The sequence below is a fragment of the Hylobates moloch genome, unplaced genomic scaffold (genome assembly GCF_009828535.3).
Source record: "Hylobates moloch isolate HMO894 unplaced genomic scaffold, HMol_V3 SCAFFOLD_9, whole genome shotgun sequence".
NCBI lineage: Eukaryota > Metazoa > Chordata > Mammalia > Primates > Hylobatidae > Hylobates > Hylobates moloch.
This window is the reverse complement of record NW_026652284.1, coordinates 7,026,232-7,051,000: the sequence shown is the minus strand read 5'-3', so window position 1 is coordinate 7,051,000 and position 24,769 is coordinate 7,026,232. Positions and strand designations below refer to the sequence as shown.

The 24,769-nt window shown below is 55.0% G+C and overlaps 1 protein-coding gene across 15 annotated transcripts in view; it reads right to left on the bottom strand.

The window, feature by feature from the left end:
* Positions 1-24,769, bottom strand: part of CAMTA1 (calmodulin binding transcription activator 1) — a 975,709-nt gene that overhangs the window by 72,833 nt on the left and 878,107 nt on the right. For all 15 annotated transcript variants that reach the window (XM_032758772.2, XM_058443996.1, XM_032758776.2 and 12 more), the window contains one exon: positions 20,824-20,958. In XM_032758772.2, the coding sequence (XP_032614663.1) occupies positions 20,824-20,958 (135 nt within the window). The remainder of the gene's footprint in view (positions 1-20,823; positions 20,959-24,769) is intronic.

Genomic DNA, 24,769 nt, shown 5'->3' with positions numbered 1-24,769 from the left:
CAAATTCATAAACTTTCTTAAAACATTATGAAATTTTTGTGTGTGTGATTTTTTTTAACCTAATCAGCTATTGTTAGTGTTAGTGTACTTTATGTGTGACCCAAGACAATTCTTCTTCTGCTGTGGCCCAGGGAAGACAAAAGTTTGGACACCCTGGACTAGAGCCTCAACATCGTTCTTTAAAAATCCTGTTTAATCCAAATCCATTGTCGCTGCTGAAGGGACAGGTCTAAGGCCATGTTGGGGGTCGGGGGTCACAGTGCACGGCCAGCATGACCTGACAGAGCAGGTGCCCCTATGCTTCAGCTGCAGGGACTCTGACTCTGGGCTTAAAATCATCAGTCCCATGAGTGCAGTTGCATGTGTGAGCCTGGCCAACCCACAGCATCAAGAGAACATACCCATTCTCATCATTTTGAGCCATTCAGCTTTGGGTTGGCTTGTTATACAGCCAGAGATAATGGTCCTGACAGTGATGTGGAGGATAGTGGGGAGAAAAGGTGTTTGCTACCAGGACATGCCATGACTGGCGTCATCCTGGGAAGGTGCCAGCTCTAATATGGAGGGAGGAAGAGATGCATTAGCCTTCAGCCCAAAAACTGGCAGGTTTCTCCTAATGGATATAATGCAGAAAAGAATCCAAAGAAGCAGAGTGAAACCACCTTCAACTCATTCTCCCTGCCGGCTGACACAGGCCCATCCATTCCGCCAGCAACTTCTACCAGGCCCCCACTATTACATGTTGGATGATAAAATACACAGCTATTCTCGCCATTAAAGTGGGGGAAATGCAGAGACATCTCTGCTGTGAAGGGGAGCAGGATACTAAAAGGCGGATTGTCCCAAATCAATTCAGGTGGTGGGAAGGCATGGTGAAAAAGTGCCCACTGGGCTGCAATGTCAGATGGCCCTGAGTTTGAATCCCCAGTGGTGTGACACAGGACAAGTCACTTGACTCCTCTAAGATTCGGGCTCCTCGTCAATAGAATGGGGATGGAAAGATCTCCTGGAATACGGCCGGGATGAAATCGGATGATAAACTTAAGTAGATAGCCCAGGGCCTGGTGGGTGCTCAGTGAGGGCTCACGGGATAGAACCCGGAAATCACCATCACTTTGGGTCCTCCTGTCCTCAGGATATGCTCCAGATCTTTCAGGGTGGCAGATGCCTTCCTGTCAGTTTCCTCCCTATGCTGTTAGAATAAGCTTGCCTTTCTCACGTGCACAGCAGCTCTGTGAGGGAGCTGGCCAGGATGCCCTAGGCAGATTGAGTAATCCCACACAGATACAAGAGAGGTGCTCCGATGGAATCTTATTCTGTAGCCATTCAGGAGTAGCTGGTGTGAGAAGACCCAGGCCCAGACCTCTTAGCATGCACTGGTTTAACTCACAGGTCCCATCCAGCCCAGCCTGCACCAGCAGAGCAATACAAGCTGTTTCTTCTAAGCAAGAATTCCCACATGTCCTTGCACCTCTTCACCTAGCTAAGGGCTCACAGATCCTCCTGTGCAGAGTGTATGGGCTGCCACAGCCTTCTCTACGGCTCCCTGTTCAGGGTCCAACTCTTCTCAAGCTCCTGAAGAGGTGCTCAGGAGACCCTAGTCTTCAGGTCTGAGACAGCATCAGAGGTCCTGTGGGGCTACAGTCAACTTTTCCATGAGGCAGAAAGACCCCGCTGAGCCTTCAAAGAGGATGCCGTGTACCCTACGGCCCAGTAGAGTCACAGTGGTAAATGGGCATTTTAATCAGAAAAGTACTCTCAAAAAATGCACTAAATCAAGCTGTCATGGTGTGGCTTTCTTATAAAGCAGATAACATTTATTAAAAAAAAAACAAAAAACTGGCTGGGCACTGTGGCTCACGCCTGTAATCCCAGCACTTTGGGAGGCTGAGGCGGGTGGATCACGAGATCAGGTGTTCGAGAACAGCCTGGCCAACATAGTGAAATCCTGTCTCTACTAAAAATACAAAAAATTAGCCAGGTGTGGTGGTGGTGCCTGTAGTCCCAGCTACTCAGGAGGCTGAGGCAGGAGAATTGCTTGAACCTGGGAGGTGGAGGTTGCAATGAGCCGAGATTGTGCCACTGTACTCCGGCCTGGGTGACAGTGCGAGACTCCGTATCAAAAAACAAAACACAACAGCAACAACAACTACAACAACTTAGAGATCTAATTAAAGAGAAACAAGCGTGGTCTCTCGTAGGCAACAGTGGAGTCAAAAGACTGTGACATTTATGAGAAAGCCATTTTGACATCACCATCCTCACAGCCACTGTCAGGTACCCGTGAAAATGAGGGCTGGAAAGTTGTCCTTTTAGGGAAGCAACTAGCTACTCCCTAAGAATAATAAGTACCAAGGTCATGAAGAGAGGAGCTGTGCTGTTACCAACAGGAGACAGAGCAATCACAAAGGAAGGCCCAATTATGTGCAAGTGCATTTTAAATGACAGCCGTCTCCTGCACCAGGGGAGGCAGAGCTGACATATTTAGTTCAGGGAGCATTTGCAGATACCTTTGGTGCTAAATGACATTACTTCGAAAAAGAAAAAAGTGGCCAGGGAAAAGTGCAGATATGACACACACACACATGCCCCCACCCCCTGCTGATCTCTCTTTGGCACCCTGGGTCACTTTTTCACTGTGGCCCCTCATGGTGCAGCCACAGTCCCATGCAGGCCAGCACCTCACTGGCTCTGGAACCAACAAAGTGGAGGCTGTCCCCTGCTTGGCTCTGCTGCCCCCCAGGGCCTAAGAAGCACCTATGTCCAAAGTGAAATACCATGGATCATGCTCTGTCTCCAGAGTGGGAACAAGAAACGCAGCCCCACCCAATGATCCTCCTGGTCTAATCTCACTTTCAAGTGACTTGGAATAATGCCAGGGCGTTTCACCAAATATAAAAATGAGCACCCACTCACTCTCTTACTGGGAATGAAAAAATGAGAACGCCAGGGGAGGAATGATGTCTTTGAGTGCAAGTGGGGGCATTGGAGCTTCAGGCTCCCTGCTGCGCCCTCTTCTCTCTGCTCAGAGCTCACTCTTGCCTGCTGCTTCCCAGGGGAGGGGTGTAAAGACTCATGATGAATGCGTCAGTCATTTCCAAGTTCCAGAGTGCTGGGGGCTTCCAGGGCATCAGGCCCCGCCTTGTGGGGGCTGTGTCTGCATCATTTCTGGGCTGGCTCCGTAGCACCTCTGTGCAGGCCCTGTGCAGAGCTATCTACCGGTTTCCCCCGGCTTTAGCTCTCGCGGGTGACCCAGACCAGACTTTCTGATGTCGTAATAAACATCATGAAGCTTATAAAATTACAGCAGTGATGCATTTTTTATGCCTTAGGAATTACACTGAATTGCTAATATCTTGGAAAATGGCTGAATGCTGCATTCGTAGCTTTCCTTTCCCTTAAGGGTGAATTATTGAGCAGGAATGCTCTCTCCCCAGGTCCGCGCCCTGGCTCAGAGATCCCTGTCTGCACCCAGCTGGGCACTAATTGCAAGGTCAGATCCATTCCCATCAGTATTGAGGAGAGGAAGAGAAGTGTTGTTGGAGAAGAGCAGCCATCGAGGAGGAGACAGTGGTGCTAGGGCTTCCTTCGGCCTCCCAGCCCCCAGCGCAGGAGAGGGAGACAGCAGAGAGGGCCAGAGGGAGGGAGCTGGTGGCTTAAAATGGAGCCATTCACAACCCTGCACAGCAAATGGAGCCCTCAGGAGGACACTTGACCAAGAGGAGAGCATTGCTCGAGCCAGGGGTGCCGTCTGCAGGGTGGAGACAGGAGGCAGTGTTGTTTTCAGGGCATCGTGGACCATGGCACAGGTGAGCAATTTAAAAAGGTGATTGGAATCCTGTGTTAGAATAATCACCTTAGCAGTCAAAGGCTCCTGGAATTTCTCATTTAATTTCACATTTTAGGGGGACTGATCTGTAATTTAGTTAATTTCACATCTCCACCTAGGAAAACTGGAGCTTTGCACAATATTTTCTGCAGATGACAAAGTATTCACCCAAACTATTTCTCATAGTAAAATGTGCTCTTTGTCCCCAGAGAACTGCTGAATACTACATAAGGTCTGTGTAAGAGCCATGCTTTAACAACAACAACAACAAACACCTGAGACACACAACAACCCTTTCCTCCCTCGATAAAGATACCAAAAAGAATCTGGTCTCGGGGGTGAGGAGTAGGGGAAGCAGGTGCAAGCAGGTGGGTGCAGAGGAGTGGGAAGGTGCCATTTTGTGTAGGAAAGAATTTAACCTTGCCCAAAGAGAGGTCTGGCTTTTGTCCTCACCTTCTGGGAGGTGAACTCTAAGCCCTTGGAATACCATGCCTGATTGGAGTTTGTTTGCCTGGGATCCTTGGGTCACAGAATGGTCTAACCATATGATTTAGGGTAGGTACTGGCCACGCTGGATAGGTTTAGGGTAGGGGTTGGCTGTGCCAGAAAGAAGAACAATGTGACTTGGGGTGGGAGGCTTTGGGTCACGTGGTATCAGCTGACTCTGGAGGAGCTGGAGAGGGAGGGCAGTCACCTGTGTGATGGAGCCACAATAAAAACTCTGAACACTGGGGCTATGGTGAGTTGCCCTGGTTGACAGTACTCCATGGGTACTGTCACACATCAATGCCAGGAAAATCATGCTTTTCATGACTCCACAGGGAAGAGGACAGTGGAAGCTCCATGTCTGGTACCTTCCTGGACTATGCCCTATGCCTTTCCTCCCTTGGCTGATTTTAATCTGTATCCTTTTAATGTAACAGAGTGCAACTGTGAGTATGAGAGCTTTTGGTGAGTTCTGCGTCCTTCCAGTGAATGATCAAACCTGAGGGTGGTCTAGGGGACCCCTTGCAGTTGGTGCAGCAATAAAGGTGGTCTTATGTGGATGGTGCTCCCTTTAACTTGACAGGTGGCTAACTGACATGGTTGGCTGTGTCCCCACCCAAATCTCATCTTGAATTTCCATGTGTTGTGGGAGGGACCCAGTGGGAGATAATTGAATCATGGAGGCAAGTCTTTCCTGTGCTGTTCTCATGATAGTGAATACATCTCACAGGATCTGATGGTTTTAAAAAGAGGAGTTCCCCTGTACGAGCTCTCTCTTTGCCTGCTGCCATCCATGTAAGATATGACTTGCTCCTCCTTGCCTTCCACCATGATTGTGAAGCTTCCCCAGCCACATGGAACTGTAAGTCCAATTAAACCCCTTTCTTTTGTAAATTGCTCAGTCTTGGCTATGTCTTTATCAGACTGATACATTAACACTTGCACATTCTTTCTACATATGAGGGGCACTCCTATGAGCACACATTACAGTTTTCATAGAGAATTAGCCACTGTCAAGTGTGTTCCCTCCAGGTGGAGGCACAGAGGGGTTCCCCTGGCTTCTCACACCTCCCGGACACTCAAGCACTCATCACATTAATTGTGTTGTCCTGTGTGCCCCCTGCCCTGGGCTGTGAGTTCCTGGGGTGTGGGGGGATGCCTGGTTGATGGGTAAAGCCTTGGTTCTAGCAGGTACTGCTAAATGACAGATGGGTGGACGGGCTGCCACCTATCAATGCTGTTTCTTCCATATAGTTTATGACCCAGTTTGGGGGTGAGGTGCCTGTGAATGACAACCTGAGGCTGGGTGCTGGGAGGGTTCAACAGGGCCATGATGTGAAGCACCAGGCCTGGGGCCTGGCTGGTGATCATTACTGTCACTGTCACACCAGTGTGTTTTGAAGCAGCAGGATTCCTGTGGATAGGAAGGTTTTCATGGCCCCTGACTCACCTACTCTTTCTTTCTTTCCTTCCTTCCTTCCTTCCTTCCTTCCTTCCTTCCTTCCTTCATCAGGCTAATGTGGGACTGGGTCAGGGGCATTACAGAGGGTCAGATGAGGCTCTCCTCCAGGGTCCATGCACCACAACCTACCATGTAGTGACTTGCCAAGGACCAGCCTGAGAAACCCCCTCCCTCTCTGAGGCCTAGAGAGAGGGCTGAGCAGCTCCAGGAAGAAAAGTGCTTTTTCCTTTCTCTTCCAGCTTCAGTGAGCTGAAGGGAGGATTTCTCACCAGGTGGCCCTTTAAAAGCTCTGAAGGCAGCCTCAGGGCACATTCAATAAAGAGGTAGCTGAGGGTCAAGCTTCTGCATTCTGGTCTTGGGTCACTTGCCTGGAACTTGTTCAGTGCCAGGGAGACCCAAAGGGAGGCGATGGTGCCTGTAGTCCTGGACACCCTACCCAGCCTGGCTCTGATGTCAGAGAGGATATCCGGGTGGCTGGATCCTAAAGCTGCAGTCAGCCGTGAGGACAATGGCCATGAAGATACCACTAGGCCATCTGTCCTTCCTTCCCTCCCTCCCTCCCTCCCTCCCTTCCTTCCCTCCCTTGAATAAACCTTCATCGAGACCCTACTGTGTCCCTGGGCCCCTACACTGGGGCACGATGATAATTAAGACAGAAGTCCTTGGCCTTGGGACTCAGCAATATTGTCACGCTTATCAATTTCCTCCATATCCACAGATGTGTTTATTCAGTGCCACCTCCATGCAGCCATTTCAGACTTCTCTTTCTCTCGCGCTCTCTCGTCTGTTTGCTCTCTCAGCTCGGGGGGCTACACCCACCTGCCATTGACTTTTCACACAGATGTCCCAAAGCCCCTTAAACTCAGCTCAACTCCTGACTGGTCCTCCTCCAAGGTGAATGACATGGAGCCTCCACAGTGAATCCACCCACAAGACCTCCTGATGCCATCTACTTGGTGGTCTCACACTGTCCCTGTGCCCCCAGAACTGCCAAGTTACCATCATCTCTAGCCAGGATGATTTCCTGGTCTCCCCTCACCCTCTCTGAGCCTCCTTCAATCTGTTCTCCATGTGGCCGCCATGTGCGCTTCTTCAGAAGCCTACTTAGTCACATCCCCGCCTCTCGAACCCTCAGTGGCTTTCCTCTCCTTGGGGATAAAGCCTGGCGCACATAGCCCTGGCTCTGAGGGTCCCTCCAGCCCCTCTGGCCTGATTCACTGCCTGCCCCTCTGCCTCACTGGCTTCATGGCTCCCTCCCACCACAGAGCTTCTGCACATGCCGTTCCTGCGGCCTGGAATGTTTGCCTTCTCTCTTCATGGAGTTAACTTGTGCTCATCCTTCAGATCTTGGTTTGGGGGTCATTTCTTCAAGAAATCCCTCCCAGACCTCCCTGAGAAGTCACCATCCTCCATTATAAGGTCCCCAAATGCTTGTTTGTGTGAAGACAGGTGGTCAGTTTGGATGTTTCCTCCCCTGGACGGGAAGCTCGTTGACTGCAGTTCCTCATCTGATCCATTTCTTCTGATCCTCATCACGTGACGCAGTGCCTGGCACCTAATGGGGACTCCACTGGCGGTTGTCGTGAATAACCAGGGAGCAAGGACAGGTTCTAGCCCTGGGAGGCAGCTCCAAAGTAGTACAGGTGCAACAGGAAGAGGCTCCAGAAGCCTCGCATGGCATGGAGGTCAAGAGCGGACGATGGGGACACACCGCTGTGCGTGACTCTCTCTGTGCCACCCACTTGCTGTTGTCTGAACATCCCCATCTGTGGAACGGGCCTCACAGGTTGCCGGGAAGTCTCAGTGAGTCACTACACGTGGGTACGCATCAGTACTTCATGGCCAGGTCCTGGCAGGTGGTGTGTGTGCAGATGTCAGCTGCTGTCCCTCCTGGTGGCAACTCTGTGCCAGAAGGTGTTTTGCTGAAAGAAACAATCATGGTGGCTCAGAAGTCTGCCATGTGTCTCAAGAACAATTGATGCAGCTTGATGCCACTGAAGTGATGCGAGATGTCACCAGCTCTTCTCAAGACCACCAAATGGGGTGTGGGGCTGGGGCAGAGTTCCTCGCCCACGTGCCAGCACATCTCAGGATTTGGTATGACAGGAGACACTCTGAGGCCTCCACTGGGTACCTCCCGATCTGCTGATGCCAGAATTGGTCCTTCTGCATGAGGGGCAGGGAGCAGAGGGCTACAGCCAGGTCACTGCTCCCTCTCTCCTGCCAGTGTGAATGCCAGGAGAGTGTCAGCTCACTCCGCGGGGACACCGGAGGCGAACCTTGACCTCACCAAAGAAACCACAACCCACCACACAGAAGCTGCCCAGGGCTCCCAGCCAGCTCTTTCTTTTTATTTTGAGATGGAGTTTCACTCTGTTGCCCAGGCTAGAGTGCAGTGGCGCGATCTTGACTCACTGCAACCTCCGCCTCCCAGGTTCAAGTGATTCTCCTGTCTCAGCCTCCCGAGTAGCTAGGATTACAGGCGCCTGCCACCACATCCAGCTAATTTTTTGTATTTCTAGTAGAGATGGGGTTTCACCATGTTGGTCAGGCTGGTCGCGAACTCCTGACCTTAGGTGATACACCCACCTCGGCCTCCCAAAGTGCTGGGATTACAGGCATGAGCCACCGTGCCCACTGGCCGGCTCATTTCTTATCTGCCTTTGTGCCCTAGCTTCTGGGGCACGGGTGAATTTGGCTGTGGGATGGAAAAGGGGAGGCAGACGGAGGAGAGCATGCAGAAGGAGTCAGGAGGTGACTTCCATCCCTGTTCAGCGATGGCTTGGGGCCAGCAGCTGCTCTTCCTGGGGCCTGGGTTCCTTCCAGAAGAATGAGGAGATTGGACTATGGGACAAGTTCCAACTCCTGAACAACCTCCGTTTGTTTTTGGTGTATCAACTGTTTTCCCTCTGCCACTGATTTTTCTTTCTTTTTTTTTTTTTTTAGATGGTCTCGCTCTGTCACTCAGGCTAGAGTGCAATGGCACAATCTCAGCTCACTGCAGCCTTAACCTCCAGGGCTCAAGCAATCCTCCTGCCTCAGCCTCCCAAGTAGCTGGGACCACAGGTGTCACCTGTGCCACCACACCTGGCTAATTTTTGTATTTTTTGTCAAGACAGGGTTTCACCATGTTGCCAAGCAGGTCTTGAACTCCTGACCTCAAGCGATTCTCCTGCCTCGGCTTCCAAAAGTGCTGGGATTACAGGTGTGAGCCACCGCACCTGGCTTGCCACTGATGTTTTTTTTTTTTTTTTTTTTTTGATAAGGAGTTTCACTTTTGTCACCCAGGCTGGAGTGCAATGGCATGGTCTTGGCTCACTGCAACCTCTGCCTCCTGGGTTCAAGCAATTCTCCTGCCTCAGCCTCCCAAGTAGCTGGTACCACAGATGCCACCTGTGCCACTACACCTGGCTAATTTTTGTATTTTTGGTAGACAGGGGGTTTCACCATTTTGGCCAGGCTGGTCTTGAACTCCTGACCTTATGTGATCTGCCCGCCTTGGCCTCCCAAAGTGCTGGGATTACAGGCGTGAGCCACTTTGCCCGGCCTGAATTTATTTATTTATTTATTTATTATTTTTTGAGACGGAGTCTTGCTCTGTCGCCCAGGCTGGAGTGCAGTGGCGCAATCTCGGCTCACTGCAAGCTCCGCCTCCCGGGTTCACGCCATTCTCCTGCCTCAGCCTCTCCGAGTAGCTGGGACTACAGGCGCCCGCCACCACGCCCGGCTAATTTTTTGTATTTTTAGTAGAGACGGGGTTTCACCGTGCTCTCGATCTCCTGACCTCGTGATCTGCCCGCCTCGGCCTCCCAAAGTGCTGGGATTACAAGCGTGAGCCACCGCGCCCGGCAACCCGGCCTGATTTTTTTAAAAGTCTCCTGTTATTCATGAAGTATGGTCCATATGACACATACCTGCCTCTCACTGTTTTTCCCCTAACAAAGAACTCTGATTTCACAACAGGTGCAAAGTCTCAGCAGATTACTGCTGGTGAGGGAGCCAGTCTTCAGCCTATCAAAGACTATTTTGAATGTCCTGGTGTCACAGATGTGGGGGACAAGGTTGCTGGGCTGCTCAGAAGGGTCAGAGATATGTGTATTTTTAGGAGCTTCTGAAAGGACAGGGCTTTGTCCTTGGCCCCAATTAGAGGCTGAGCGTTGGACTGGATGGGAAGGGTGTCCTCTCACCTTGCCCAGGACCACTAGAAACTCGTGTCCCCCCAGAGGCTGCACTAGGCCCCAACCAGCACTTGTGTCTTCTCTTCTCCATGGTGGATGTTCTGGGTCTCAGGACCACTTCTCCCAGCAGGTGCATACACAGACTGGCACCTCCCTTGGTTTCCAGGGAGATGAATTCTGGGAGCCCAATCCCAGGAAAGGCTAAGGATGTCAGCCCACCGCTGGCCTGGACCAGCCAGATTCCCTGACCGGTCTCTCTGTGGTCCCAGCTTTGCCAAGAGGCCTTTCTTCAAGGCTATGCTTTTAGGGGAACAGCTGACCCACATCCGAATGCTGTGGTAGAATAATGCGAGTCCGGCTGGGCGTGGTGGCTCATGCCTGTAATCCCAGCACTTTGGGAGGCCGAGGCGGGTGGATCACTTGAGGTCAGGAGTTCGAGACCAGGCTGGCCAACATGGCGAAACTCTGTCTCTACTAAAAATACCAAAATTAGCTGGGTATGGTGGTGGACACCTGTAATCCCAACTATTTGAGAGGCTGAGGCAGGAGAATCACCTGAACCCAGGAGGCAGAGGCCGCAGTAAGCTGAGATGGAGCCACTATACTCTAGCCTTGAACGACAGAGTAAGACTCTGCCAAAAAAAAAAAAAAAAAAAAAGGAATAATGAGAGTCCGATGTAATTGATTAGGAGCTGGGGCGTAATTGCCTGAGCAGGCCTGCCAGGCAGGCTTCCGGTGAATCTGCACGATTGCTGCACCCACAACAACCAGTGGTCAGGGCCCTGGAGCTGTCTCCACCAGGTCTGATATCAACACGGTGTTTGGGGGCGAATCACAGTTTGTTCCTGCTTTGGGGCTCACCTGGAGCCCCTGCTCCCCAGAGGGGAGCCATGAAGAAGGAATCTGTCTCTGGAACTCAGAGCAGATGTGGGACATCTCCACGAGCCCAGGGACAGAGAAGCTGCCCTCCTGGGGCCCACGGACCTGTCAAAAGTTAGCGAGACCAACACCAGAGGTGCAAGAAGGGAAAAGCAGGGGACGGGGCCTTTCCTTCTGCTGAACGAGCAGTGGATGGGGCAGTCGGAGGCACGCAATCTCCTGGGCCAGGCAAGAGTCTGAGAGGCTCCTGCCCTTTCTCATCTGGCCCCAGACTGCGGAAGGCTGTGGCTCTGAGCTCAGAGACAGGTATGGTGCCGTCTCACCTGGATTTTCCAGCCACTTCTCTGAGTTCTGCAAATCCATGGAGCTTCCTCTTGCCTCAGGACCTTCCTACTCCCCTCCCTCTGCTTGGAGGGCTCTTATCCGGCTCCCTGCTCGGCATCCGACCTGCCTGACCACGTGCTTTTTTGGAAACACCTTCGTTTCTTAGCCTCCATGGGTCACATTCTGCCGGTTTTCCCTCCGTCGCGCAGGCTGTCCTCCTCACCCCCTTGGCCAGCTCCTCGTCCGCTTGGTGTCCACATACCAGGGGAGTCTGTGCTTGATCCTGCAGCCTCTCCTCTGCTTCATCTGTGCTCTTTCACGGAGTCTTCATGCTCAGACCTAGGGCACTAAATGCCATCTGCACGCGGAGGACTCCTAAACGTCATCTGCCTTCTGGATCTCTCATTGGCCTCCAGACTTTCAGACCCCACTGCGAACCCAGCGTCTCTAATGAGGTTGTCAGCTGTACCGTGACCAAAACCGAACATGAGATTCCCCTATGCCCCCGGGTTTGCTGCTGCTTCAAACCTCTCCATCTCAGGAAATGGTTTGCTGTCCCTCCGGGGGTCGAAGCCCCAAATCCAGGCGTTCTTACTGATCGTCCTCTCTCGTTCTTCATATTCAAATCATCAGCAGAGCCCTTGACTTCACCTCCAAACGACCCCAAACCCACCCTGTCCCTCCGGAGTCATTGTTCCGGCCTTGTCAGAGCCACAATCGCCTCTTGCCCGAATGGACGCAAGAGCCCTGGAGTATTCTCTGTGCCGGTGGAGACACAATTCATCCTCCACATGGCAGCTGCGGCGTTCTTGCAAACATACACCTGTGTGTGGCAACGCCCCTCCCGTGGCTCCCCACTGACCTCAGAATAAAAGCCCAGCCCCCTGCTTTGGGTGACGCATCCCATGTGGCCTCTGCTGACCCCCTTGGCCCTCTTCCATCCCTGCAACCCCCTCCACCTCCCCTTCCTCTATTCTGGCCGCAGCGCACTCTTCAGCTCCCCCAACGTGCCAGGCTTGCCCTCTCCCTGGGGGCTTTGCTCCTGATTCCCTGTCCTGGAATGTTCCCCCCACGGTCTTACTGTGGCTGGCCCCCGCCTGTCATTCATACCCCAGCTTCAATATCACCTTCTCATACAGGCCTCCTCTGACCTCCCCCAGCCTATAAAGCAGCCGCCCTGGTACCCTCTCCCAGACCATCCAGGGGAAGTTCCCTGCCCAGCACCTATCAACATCTGACAGTTTCCTTTGCAACTTGTTTGTTGTCTTTCTCCCCCACTAGAATAGAAACTACAGGAGAATAAGGATTCCCCAGAGCCCAGAACAGTGCCTGACACCCAGCAGATGCCAAGTCCATATTGACCAGGTGACCGAAGACCAGGCAGCCCGGGTGGAAGGAGGTGGGAAGACTGGTTAGGACATGCACAATGGATTAGTTTGGGCTGAATTAAGGTGGTGGCAGAGAGGATGGCGAGAAGTAGAGAATGTGAGAGAAATAAAGGAAAGAAACATGCTAGGCTAGTGTTGGGATGTTGGGGAGGGAGTGAGCAAGGGGTGACTCCTGGGTTTTTGGGTGGGATTATCCACAGGGGCCAGGAATGTTATTAGAGAGGTAGGTTGGGGAAAACAGAAAGAACAGCCATTTGTCCTGTCTGGGACCTACTGGCTTGCCCAAGAGAAACGTGGGTCAAGCTGCCCTGTAGGCCGTTAGATGGATGGCCTGGATCCAAGAAGAGAAACAGAGGGGGCAGCCATCCCGGCACCCCAGTAGGTGGGAGAGAGAGCCCTGGCTGGGAAGAAGCCCTCAGGGAGCATGGGCAGGGAGAAGAGAGTAGTCAGGAGAGAGCCGCCCATGCGGACACGACAGAGCATTTTGGAAGGAGAAGCTTGGAGACTGAGGAGCAAGCAGGGGAGTGGGAGGGAGGAGCAGAATCGCACTGCCCAGAGCCAGAGGGCTTCACCTGGGGAAGTGCCCATCAATGGGGACACAGGGGCTGGGGGTCCTCAAGTGGAATGAAGACAATCAGGCCATGGGGTCCACAAGGATGTGCTGTGGTCTTGGCAGGAGCCAAGTTGGTCAGTGTGTTCATGGTGGGTGGCTGTGGGAGGCCGTCCTATCCTGCTGCCCCATGGCCGTCCCTGAGCATCCCAACAGGAGGGCATCCTGCGAGTAGCTCCTCCAAGCCAGGAACTGATCTTTCCTGTATCTGCATCCTTCCCTAAATACGTATTGCTGTGTATATAGTAAATGCTCAATAAACACTGAACGGAACTGTACTTCCTGTGATGCTCCTTAAAACACACCACTTGTGATTACAGGCTGGTGCCTGCAAACTCCTTAAGACACGCCACCTGTGACCGCAGGACGGTGCCTGCGAACTCCTTAAAACACGACACCTGTGACCACAGGACGGTGCCTGCAAACTCCCTGACACCGCGGAGTCCCCGGAGCCTAAGCTGCGCTGCCTCTTCACTGCACCTCTCACGACACCTAGGGCAGAACCCCGCACACAACAAACCCTCAGGAGGCTTCTGGTGTTTTCCGGAGTCAGTTTTGCCTTCAGTGAGGCCTGACGGCCGGGATCATGCCCAGGACCATGCTCTGGGGACTAAGCCCACAAGATATGGAGTCCTGCATTGAACAGTGTTCCTCAAATGCTCATGTCTACAGGGAACCTCAGAATGCGACTTGATTTGGAAATGGAGTCTTTGTAATTAGTAAATTACAAATGTAATTAGTAATTCATTAAGACGGGTTCACACCGGATGGGGTTGGCCTTAATCCAATGACTGGTGTCCTTAAAAGAAAGTAGGGACACAGACACACACAGAGGGAGGACAGTGCAGGCAGAGACTGGGGTTCCGTTGCCACAAGCCATGGATCCATAACGATGATCAGCAGCCACCAGAGCTGCAAGTGGCCAGAGAGGGTCCCTCCCTAGCGCCTTTGGCGGGGGCACGGCTCTCCAGGACCTTGAGCTCTGGCTTCCAGTCTGCACAGCTGTGAGAGCACATCTCTGTGTGACGCCACCCAGTTGGTGGGCACAGGAAAAGCTGGCTGATGTTGACCCCTGGAGGGTCTGAGCCGCTATAGTCACGCACACTCTGGAAGGAGCCACCTGGCCCGCAGGGGGCAGGGAAGCCAATCCTGGGAGAGGAGCCTGCATCTGCCCGAGTCCTGGGGCTTCCTCCACGGAGTCGACTTTGCTTCCTGCCCCAACAGCCAGGACAGGGTGGCAAAGGCTGCCCCTTGGCCTTTGCTGAGAGGCGAGCTTCCTCCTAAGGACCATTTCTCTGCAAGGCACCATTTGTCACTGCTCCAAGGAGGCCAGGTGGGACCCAGCTCCAAGGTGACCCACTCCTTGCCACACAGAGGAGCTCCACACAGGTCTGCTTGGTGTGGCCCCAGCTGCAAATGGCAGGAAGTCACTGTCCCAGGAGGATCTGAGGACCAGGCCTCTTGGTCCTGACTGAGGAGCACAGCTGGCTCCTTGGGAGCCCCAATGGCTAAGATGCTCCCCAAACCAGATGCTGATGCGACTCCCACCCGCCGCGGTGCTCAGGAAAGCAGGCCCGGGGAGCACACGCATCCAAGCTGACAGACACCCACCGCAATGTGTAATGATGGAGACCCCACAGACAGCGAGAGACGGGTTACGAGGAGGGCCCTGTGCTTTGGAGCATGACACTGGCTGGGCTCGGAGAGGACGTGACTCCTGCCACTCAGCCTCAGGTCCCGAGTGCAAGACCGGCTCACGCCAGCTGCTTCTGCCACCTGTCACTGCTATGCACAGAAATACCCAGAGGCCCATGTGCTAACCAGCTTGTGTTGGCCCCAGTCCCCACTCCAGGTGGATGCCAGAAAGCTCTCGGCGGGGCGGGTGTCCTTTCTTCCTTTGGGTGTCTCCTGGGTCAGTGCTTCTCCAGCTCCCCTAAAGAGCTCCTGGAGGTGGGAGAGGGTAGGTGGGGGCTTCTGGTCTTTCACTATGGGTGTAATTCAAAGTAGCTCTTTGAAATCAAGACCATTCACCCTTGCTGTCTTATCTGAAAAATTCTTGTGAATTTTGTATTCTGCTCCACAATACAAACTGTATTGGTTTTAGTAAAGCAAAGGCATTTTACATTATTCAGCAAGGAAATAATTTTTGCTCCTCTGTCTTCCATCATCTAGGACAAGTGATGCCTTTGGAATGTGTTCTCAGTGTACGCTGCACGTTCTCTTTTTTTTTTTTTTTTTGAGACGGAGTCTTGCTCTGTTGCCCAGGCTGGAGTGCAGAGGCATGATCTTGGCTCACTGCAAGCTCCGCCTCCCGGGTTCAAGCCATTTTCCCTCCTCAGCCTCCCGAGTAGCTGGGACAACAGGCGCCCACCACCACGCCCAGCTAATTTTGTTTTTGTATTTTTAGTAGAGGTGGGGTTTCACTGTGTTAACCAGGATGGTCTCGATCTCCTGACCTTGTGATCCGCCCACCTCAGCCTCCCAAAGTGCTGGGATTACAGGCGTGAGCCACCGCACCCGGCCAACTCTGTGTATCTTCTCTTACAGCATCCCATGTCATGCGATGTGTTCATGGGCCAGCTGAGGGTTGCTGGGAGGTGGGCTGGGTGGATCTGAGGGAGGGAGCCAGCCTAGGAGGGGCCAGCCCAGGCCCACTCAGCAGAAAGCCCTGGAGTGTTGCCATTGGAGGAAGAAGCACCCAGAGGCCTCCCAGGGACCAGTGTCCCAGCTGGAATGGCCTTTCCCACTGTCCCTGGAATGTACCCCAGGACTCTGGGGCAGTGTGTGATCTCCCAGCTCTGGTGGGTAGAGACTGGTGCTAGAATCAGCCCACAAGGAAAGGCCAGCAGGACCACAGCCCCATGCCAGGGACAGGCCCTGTCACACCTAAGGTGGCAGCTCCGAAGTGGGGGCAGAGCTGGGGGCCGCCCCAGAGACACACATCTTCCATCTGTTAGCACAGAGAGTTTGGCCGGATCAGAAGGCCAAACCGAGAGGCCTTTCCTTCTCTCCACTTGCTTAGACAGGAGCGAGGCTCTCGGTCTTCCCAGACACCTACCCCAGGGCCAGGCTGTCCCGGAAGTCACAGGATAACCCCCTCTGTCTCTGGCCAGCTGCAGGGGCAAGCTGCCTGGGCTCACCCACCTTACAATGAGGCTTGCCCAGGAAGCAGGCACCTGGATAATAAAGTTTGAGCTCTTAGTCCATGCTCCCCACTCTGTCTGAGATGACAGGGTCCCCCCTCACCCCTGAGGCCAGAAGGGGGTCTGCCCAGGAGACCAGCCAAGCCCAGGGGAGCTGCACGCAGGTCCCACTCCAATCCTCTCACCCAGGCAGGAGGCTCAGTTGCCTGAGAAGCATTGAAAATAGAGTCTAAGTCTAAGCGGCTTAGTGGGGTTCCAAGAAAGGCCAGCAGGTGGGGGTGGGGACAGGGAAGCCTAAATCATCTCAACTTGGCCTTGGGGAGAATCAGATGCTATAAGACAAGAAAGAGGCACAAAAAAGTTCCGCTCACCTTCTCTTCTAGGGACTCAGGCCACTTATAGGTGTCCCAGTGTCCTTGGCCAGAAGAGGGCCTGCCCCACCCCTTCAGCTCCAGGGCTGCAGTGTTGAACCGCCTGGGTTTATTCTCTTTGTAAACACAGGCACAGGCGAGGCAAGTCTACACAGACAGCATCCTCTTGAAGTTCAGCACAGCCCTGGCTGTTGTATCCACAGGACCTATCACAGGCATGAGTGACATTTCCCAGAGATCCTCCCCAGTGGGTGTCTCCAGGGTAAACCCCATTGCCTGCCTATCTCTAGCCTGGAAGAGGTCCCCCTTGCATTTCTGTATGAAGAGCTGGCCTGCTCAGACCTCCTTGGGGTCCTGTGCAAATGGCCTGGGGTCAGGTCAGGACAGAGGAAATTTGTTCTGAATCCGGACCTTTGTGGGTGGAGGAGAAATGGTGAAAACGGCATTCCCAAAGACCCTGGGCTAAAGGCAGCCGCTCATTCCCTCTCCTGCCACCCTTGATGCCCCCGCCTCCCGGGCTAACCCTGCTCAGGCTTCAGGTCTCACCAAGGGGGTCGCTTCCTCTGTGAAACCTTCTTTACCACTAGTTGGATTCAGCTTTTTGACAGTCCCTCCTGCCCTCACTCATTCATGTGTGCCTGCATCACTATCACAAATACATACTGCAGCCCACCACGTGCCAGCCCTGGGCTAAGTGATGGGGGCCCGGCAGACCGGGCCTTTGACCCTGGAGCTCACAGTGGGGCGCAGGGGAAGGGAGGGGAAGACCCCTAGGTCTGGGGGAGGCGCTGCAGCTCCGGGATCCAGAAGGCTGCGATTCCTCCTCCCACCTTCCCCCATCTCCACGCCCGGTCTCTCCCAGGATGGCTGCGCCCCAGCTGAGATTTTGGGGACGTCGGGTCCCTGCCCCGCGGCCCCAACGTGGGGACGATCGCCCTCCGCAAGGCGGGGCTGCGCAAACAAAAGCTATGCCAAGGGGACAAAGGCTGCGCCGCGGGGACAAAGACTTCGCCGCAGCTGCCGCTGCTGCTGCTGCGCGCGCGCGAGTTCGCTGCGGCCCGGACCCACGCCTCCCACCCGGCCTTTAGCCAAGCAAACAAATCCATGTTTTAGATCAAATGAGGGCGGACAGTCTCTTCCCCAAACATTTTCCCCCGGGCATGGCAGAGGGGACAAAGGGCGCATCCCACATGCAGCGGAGGCCACGGAAGGAGGGAGCCAGGGCTCGCCGCCCACTGAAGGCCCGCGGTCCCCGCCGCACGGTGCGGCGCACTCGGAGGCGGGTGGCCGGGATCAGGCCTTCCTAGTCCCGCTGTCCTCGCAGTCCCTGCGGGCGCCCCAGACCGCCGCAGGGCGCGGCGCCGCCGGCCGTTCCGTGAAGGGCCCCGCATTGCGGCTGCGCGTCGGCGGGCGGGCGCGCGCGTGGGAGAGAGTGTGTGCACGCGCGCCGCCGGCAGCCGTGCCCCAGTTTGCTCCGCGCTGCAGTCCCCAGGCGCCCACCCCTTCCCCAGCCCTCCTCCCCTCTCCGCGGCGCACCCGTCTCCACGGCCCGGCCAGCGCGGAGGGAGAATCGGCCCAGCGCCCGCGGGGGCGGGAGGGGCTGAGCCGAGAAGCTGCGGAGACCGAGGGGAGGGGACGGGAGGGACAGGCGGGGAACGGAAGGCTCACCACCGCCCCGGCCACTGCAGCATCGGCCCGGACGCAAAGTTCACTGCCAGGCCCCGTGGCTGGCCAGAGGCCCGGGACCCCCGCCCTCCCGGCTAGCTGTTCCAGCGGCCCCCTTTGCGCTGCGGCTGCGGCGCTGCTTCCCCTCCTCCCCCTTAGTATTTATCAAGCTGGAGAAAGGCTGGGAAGGCTGGGCCCTTGGTTGGGTGAGTGCCTTGTATTCATTTAGGGGGAAAAAGAATAGCTAGGGAAGCCCCACTTCTCCCCAGCCAGGTGGGGTCTGGCAGTTCCTCTGTCCCTGCCTCCCTTCCACTCATTCCTTAAAAGGACAACTGGCCCAGACAAAGGAAAGCGTCCTTCAGAGCCCTGATCTGCTCTCTGCAGGGCCCCTGGGCCGAGGTGGACCCCAGGCTGCTCCCCTCTGGTTCAGCAGGGCGCTCTGAGCTGGGGGGTCCAAGCTGCGGAGCTACTGTTCCCCTAGCTGTGCCCTGGCTGGTGGTAACAGAGAGGCGATGCTGCTGGACGCCCAGGCCTTGATGCCATCGCCGCCCCAATTCCTGTCACCCTCCTGTGTATCCTGCAGGGTGCAGGGGTGCTTATTTCAACTTGGAGGCCCACGGAGTTCACAGCTCAAAGTTCTGGGGGGCAGCTAGGGAGCAGGTGCCCAGCTTGGCGGCAGGCCCATCTCGAGGGGCCTGGGGTGGCCGAGGACCCAGGGTGTGTCTGTCATGAAGCAGTTGGGTGGCTCCCCTTCCCCCGGGTCTCTATGGCAGCATCCTCCCGTGCTGTAGCCTCTGGGGTACAGCTGGCTCTCTGGGTTTCCAGGGGGCCTGCAGATGTGTCCTGAGCTCTGGGGCACTGCCTGACTGGGACTTTGCTCTCTGAAAAGGCTCCATCTGCCAGGCAGGGTCCTACAGTGGTCCCAGCATCCTTGGGTTCATTCTAGTGAGGCCGGCCAAGTCACTCAGGGAGAGCCAGAGCTCTGCAGAGTTCCTGACTCCATTCCCCATTTGTTCCGCAAAACTGAAACCAGATTTCCTAAACGGGAGCCCCTGGTCACCCTGCCCTTCTTTGTTACGTCCTGCGGGTGGTCATCACAGCTCTGCCTGGCTCCAGCCTCAGCCAGGGATGCTGCCAGGGGCAGCTCGGTGCCCCAGGGCAGCCCATGCTAGGGTTTGCAGACCCAAAGCAGCCCCAGGGAATTGTCTCCTGAGGGTTCACCAGCCAGGGCAGCTGTCGGCACCCTCTCGCGGCTGGGGCAGGGACTGGGACAAGGCTGAGGTTTGCACACTGGGTGGTTCAGGAAATGAACTATGTACCCAAGCCCAGAAATCCTCCAGCAGCCAACAGCAAGGGGCAGTCTGAGAGGTGAGAGACCCAAAAGGCCAGCTGTGGGTGCGGGGTGCGTGGGGGGGTGTTGCTTAGAGAACCCACCCCTGCAAGGGGCCCAGGCTCAGCTTAGCCCAGACCTCAACATCCTGGGCTGGCAAGGTCTCTAGCAAGGTACCCCATGGAGTGTCTCCTCTGTGGACTGCCCTGATACTGAGGTTATGGACAGGCATCCCTCCTACTGCATCCCCAGTGTACCAGGCTCAGCCCCCCAGGCCTTGGCCAGCTCTGGGCCTCCTGACGTGTGCCCAGGTGGGAAACGGCAGCCTCTGGCCCTGGCGTCCCCAGCCTGCCTTTGGCAGCTCTTCTCTGCAGAGCCCCGGGTACCCCAAGGGGAACCACCAACACTCACCGACCCCCATGGCCAAGGCTGGCAGCTCTTGGAGTCCCTGCCTCTCCTTGACCACCAGGTCCTGCCTGCTCCCTTGAAGCCCACTGGGGTCCCTGACACTCTACCCTCTGCCACAGTCGCGATCCTGGGCTTGCCACAGAAGCCGTGCAGGGCAGAGGTGGAATTAAAATCAGCCAAGAAGCTGGAGTTGAGGGTATTTGAGGGCTTCCAGGAGAAGGTTTGGCTGGTTAGCCCAAAAGGCAGAAGCAAGCCCCCAAATCCGAAAGAAGCCCAGGCCTGAGCTGCCTCCCCGTCCTCTTTCTTGAGAGGCTTGGGGCTTGGCGATGGCCTCAGGGAACGCTTTTTGCTTCCAGGGGCCCATGGAAACAGCCCTGGAGGGGCACAGTGGGTGCTTGGACCTTGCTGCCTGGGGTCCTTCGCCAGAGCCTCTTAGCTGCCCTGGGCTTGCTTGGCCACTCAGACAGCCCAGCAGGTGTGCCCGCCACAGGCCTGCACTCACATACTTTTCAGTCTGTCCCAGGGAGAGACCGAGATTGAGGGCGGGGCCAGCCAGTGTCCAGACACAAATGGCTGACAGCATAGGCACTCAGCCTGGCGGTGGAAACCCAGCCGGCCTTCCTTCGTTCACATTGGCACCCCTTCCTGCCACTTTCTGGGTGCTTACTCTTCTTTCACACCTTGTGCACAGAGTCCCCAAGCATCCCTCTCCCTTGGTGCCTGGCAAGACGACCCAAGCACTGTTCTTACCGTCCAACGACAGCCAGTCGTGCTGGGAGGAAGGGAGAGTGGGCAGAGCCCGGGCTTTGTACTCAAACACCACCGAATTGGAGATGATCTGGTTGTTGAAGGCAACTTGTAGGGTCACAAGACCAGTGTCGTGGGCTGAAAGCAAGAGAAAAAGACCAGGTCAAGGGATGGGTGGGTACCTACTAAAGCCTGGTGAACCACACAGGGCCTGCAATGTCCCCTCCCCACTACCCTTCATTGGTTAACGTCCAACTCTCCTTAGTGGCAGCCTATGCCTGCTCATTCGAGGCCCAAACACAATGCTTCTTCTAGAAGCCTTCTTGCTTCGCCCAGACTCAGCCAGTTGTCCTGTGATCACTCCCAGGTATTGTAACTGCCCCTTTGCTTTGTCCTCCGAGTGACGGCAGGGGCTGGGTGCTCAGTACAGACTGGCTGAACAAGTGAATGAGTGAATGGCCCCCATCCCTGCCTCATGGCTGGCTGACTTCCCCTCTTGTCCCATCCTTCCTGGGTGGGGCACGGGTACAAAATTTGCTTCGGACTTATTTGCGCTTATTTTGTTTCACCTATTCCTACAAGCTTGTCCTGACTCGATGAACAGCCATCCCCTGTATTTTTAGAAGTTCTTCTGCTTCCCCGATGAAGGGGCTTCAGATGTGCCTCTGTTACCCTGACCCCAGCTCAGCCCCAGTGGGTGCTGAGCTGAGGATGCTGGTGTGAAGGTTGTACCTCTCTCCAATGGCCCGAAAGTAAGCTCTGGAAGACAGGGCCCTGGCAGTTCTCGTTAACTGCTGTGGCCCCAGCACAGGGCTCAACAAAATAACTCTATTTGTGGAATAAACGAGGTATGTTCTCACTGTGAGTAAGACGAAGCCAGCCTGCGGTGGAGACCAGCTTCAGCTCTGGGGTTGAGGTTGCCTCTCCACGGCTCATGTTGGCATCTTGGGGGCTGGCCTGTGGCCCACAGAGGTGGCCCGTGGGCAATGGTGGGTGTGCACACTGCCCTGCCAGGCCTCGTCCCTGGCAGATGTCTGGGTTCTGTGCCTTCTGCCCTGCTTTTCTGGAATACCAGATACCGATACCCAGGGCCTCCTCAGTACAGACTTCCAGGGAGGACACGTGCGGGGATCACGTTACTGTGTGGGCTCTTGGTTTTCAGAAGCTTATAGACTCGAGGAAGCCGTCCAAGCCAGCCGCTCCCTAGGACAAGCAGAGCTCTAGCTTTCCTCCGAGGACTCTAATGCAGATCTTAGTCCTGATGGAAAAACCAGCTCATTGACGGGTGGCCGCTGTCCATCCTGGGTGGATGTGTTAAGGCAGTAGACATCTTGCCATTGTCCCCAGGGAAGGCCTTCGGGAGTCACTGTCCAAGGGGACCCATGGGTTTTTCCTCTGTGTTTTCCACCCTGGCTGGGAACCTCAGCTCCAGGCCACAACCTGAACCAAAGGACTCCACAGTGGAGGTCACATAAGACCTCCGAGGTGCCTGGGCAGGGAGCCCCAGCCAAGTCCAGAACCTGCTATGGCTCTGCTGGCATCCCTGGGTGGGTCTCCAAGCTTGTGGTCGCATGCCTGCCCTGGAGATTGGCCTGGCTTGCCAACAGGGAGGCAGGTGGCCAGCACATACACCCATCGGAGCCCGCTCAGGGCTGCTCCTCTTAGCAGCCTCCTTGGGCCTGCCTTGGGGAGCTCACGGCTTCTCTGGGACAATGTGTCCCAGCTTTGGGGGGGGGGGTGGCCTCTTCAACTGCTGCTGCTCTTCCACCATCTCCTGGCACTTGCACAACCTGCAGCAACACTGGAATGGTGGGACACTCCAAGGGGTTTCTTCTTTCCCAGAGAGATGGAGCAGAGGGCACCTACTGTGGTCTCCGGGGTCCCAGCCCAGCAGCCCTGCTCCTGCAGGTCCATCCCCCAGGAAGCATCCTGGACTCGCTCTTCCCTTCCCTGCTCATGCAATCCATCAGCGAGTCCTGGGTCCATCCATTGCTCTCCATCTCCACTGCAGATGCTGTAGTCCATGCCGCCATCATTTGTTGCCTAGACTCCTCCATTAGCCTCCCGCCGAAGGCAACATCAGCGCACCTGAGACCCGCTCCTGCTGGGAGGGTGTCGGGGGGCCATAATCCAGCAGCGGGGGCCACAGCCCAGCACCCCTACAGGAAACCAGGGGGAGTGTGGTGCCCAAGGGAGCCCTTCTCCTTACATCCAGAAAGATGAGCCTTCTGTCTTCTTCCTATGATCTCCCTGCTTCTGTTCTTCCTCCCTACAACCCAGAGTCATCTTTCCCACACACCCAGAGTCATTTTTAAAGACATCATTTAGATCAAGCCACTCCCTGCTTAAAGCTAACAGCCTCCCATTGCAAGTAAAATCAAACCAAACTCCTTCCTATGATGCAGAAAGACGGACATGATCTGTTTTAGTTCCTGCTATCATCTCCAGTCTTACCGTATTCAGCTCCCCATACCCCACGCACTATCCTGCAGCCAGTGCCTTTCTCGGGCTTTAGATTCTCCACGTTGCCAAACCTCTTTCTGCCCCAGGGTCTTCGCACTTCTCCTACCCTCTGCCTGGCCTGGATGCTTCTCCCACTTCCCATGACTGGCTCCATCCCATCATCCAGGTCCCAGTCTGCGACAGGCCTCTGCTCATCCGTGTTTCAGAAGGAACCTCCTTCTTCCCAGGTGATGTTATTATCATATTCTACTGTTGGGATACAGTTTTCACCAGTTATCTTGGTTATTTCTTTTTCTCCTTGTTTGTTTTCTGTCTCCCTGCAGTAGAACATTAGCTCATGAGAGCTGGGACTGGCTCCGTCTTAATCTTCATGCCTAGTGCCAAGGTCAGTGCCCGGGATGTTATGGCGGCTCAGTAACTATTTGTTGAATGAATTGCTTTGAAACCCAGTTCTTCACCTCATTTGTTGTTTTTGTTTGTTTGTTTGCTTTTTGTTTTTTTGAGACACAGTCTTACTCTGTCTCCCAGGCTGGAGTGCAGTGGCGTGATCTTGGCTCATTGCAACCTCCACCTCCCAGATTCAGGCGATTCTCCTGCCTCATCCTCCCTGCTAGCTTACAGGTGCCCGCTACCACGGCCGGCTAATTTTTGTATTTTTAGTAGAGACAGGGTTTCACCATGTCGGTCAGGCTGGTCTCGAACTCCTGACTTCAAGTGATCCGCCCGCCTCGGCCTCCCAACATGCTAGGATTACAGGCGTGAGCCACTGCGCCTGGATCTCATTTTGAATTTCATCTTTTGTCTTCTGGTGACCTCTTAGGAATCCAGGGTAGGGCTTTCTGGCCGGCAGAGTCTTCTTGGTGGATTCCCCTATCTTCTCCCGAGCCTGAGTCACCTCTTTCCCCCAGCACCTCCTCTCACTCACTGTTCACTGCCCTCAGCTCACTGCCCTAACCTGGTGGGCTCCCTCTTGCTCCGAAGCACCCCAGAGTCTTGTAGAAGACACATTCTGTGCCTGCATGTCTCCTGCTGCCTGTGGAGGTGTGGGAGCTGCCAGGGCAGGACCCTGCTCGTGGTCAGGGCAGAATCACCTCATCTGCTTGGCTTGGGCAGGTGTGTTGGGCTGGGACCCCGGAGATGGGTGCGCATTGGCCGTCTGTGTTGCCAGTGCCCCCTCCTCCCATGTCGTTCCTGGCTTGTGCTCACAAGCCTCTGAGCCTCTCTTTTTTTTTTTTTTTTTTTTTTTGAGACGGAGTCTCGCTCTGTCGCCCAGGCTGGAGTGCAGTGGCGCAATCTCGGCTCACTGCAAGCTCCGCCTCCCGGGTTCACGCCATTCTCCTGCCTCAGCCTCTCCGAGTAGCTGGGACTACAGGCGCCCACCACCACACCCGGCTAATTTTTTGTATTTTTTAGTAGAGACGGGGTTTCACCGTGGTCTCGATCTCCTGACCTCGTGATCCGCCCGCCTCGGCCTCCCAAAGTGCTG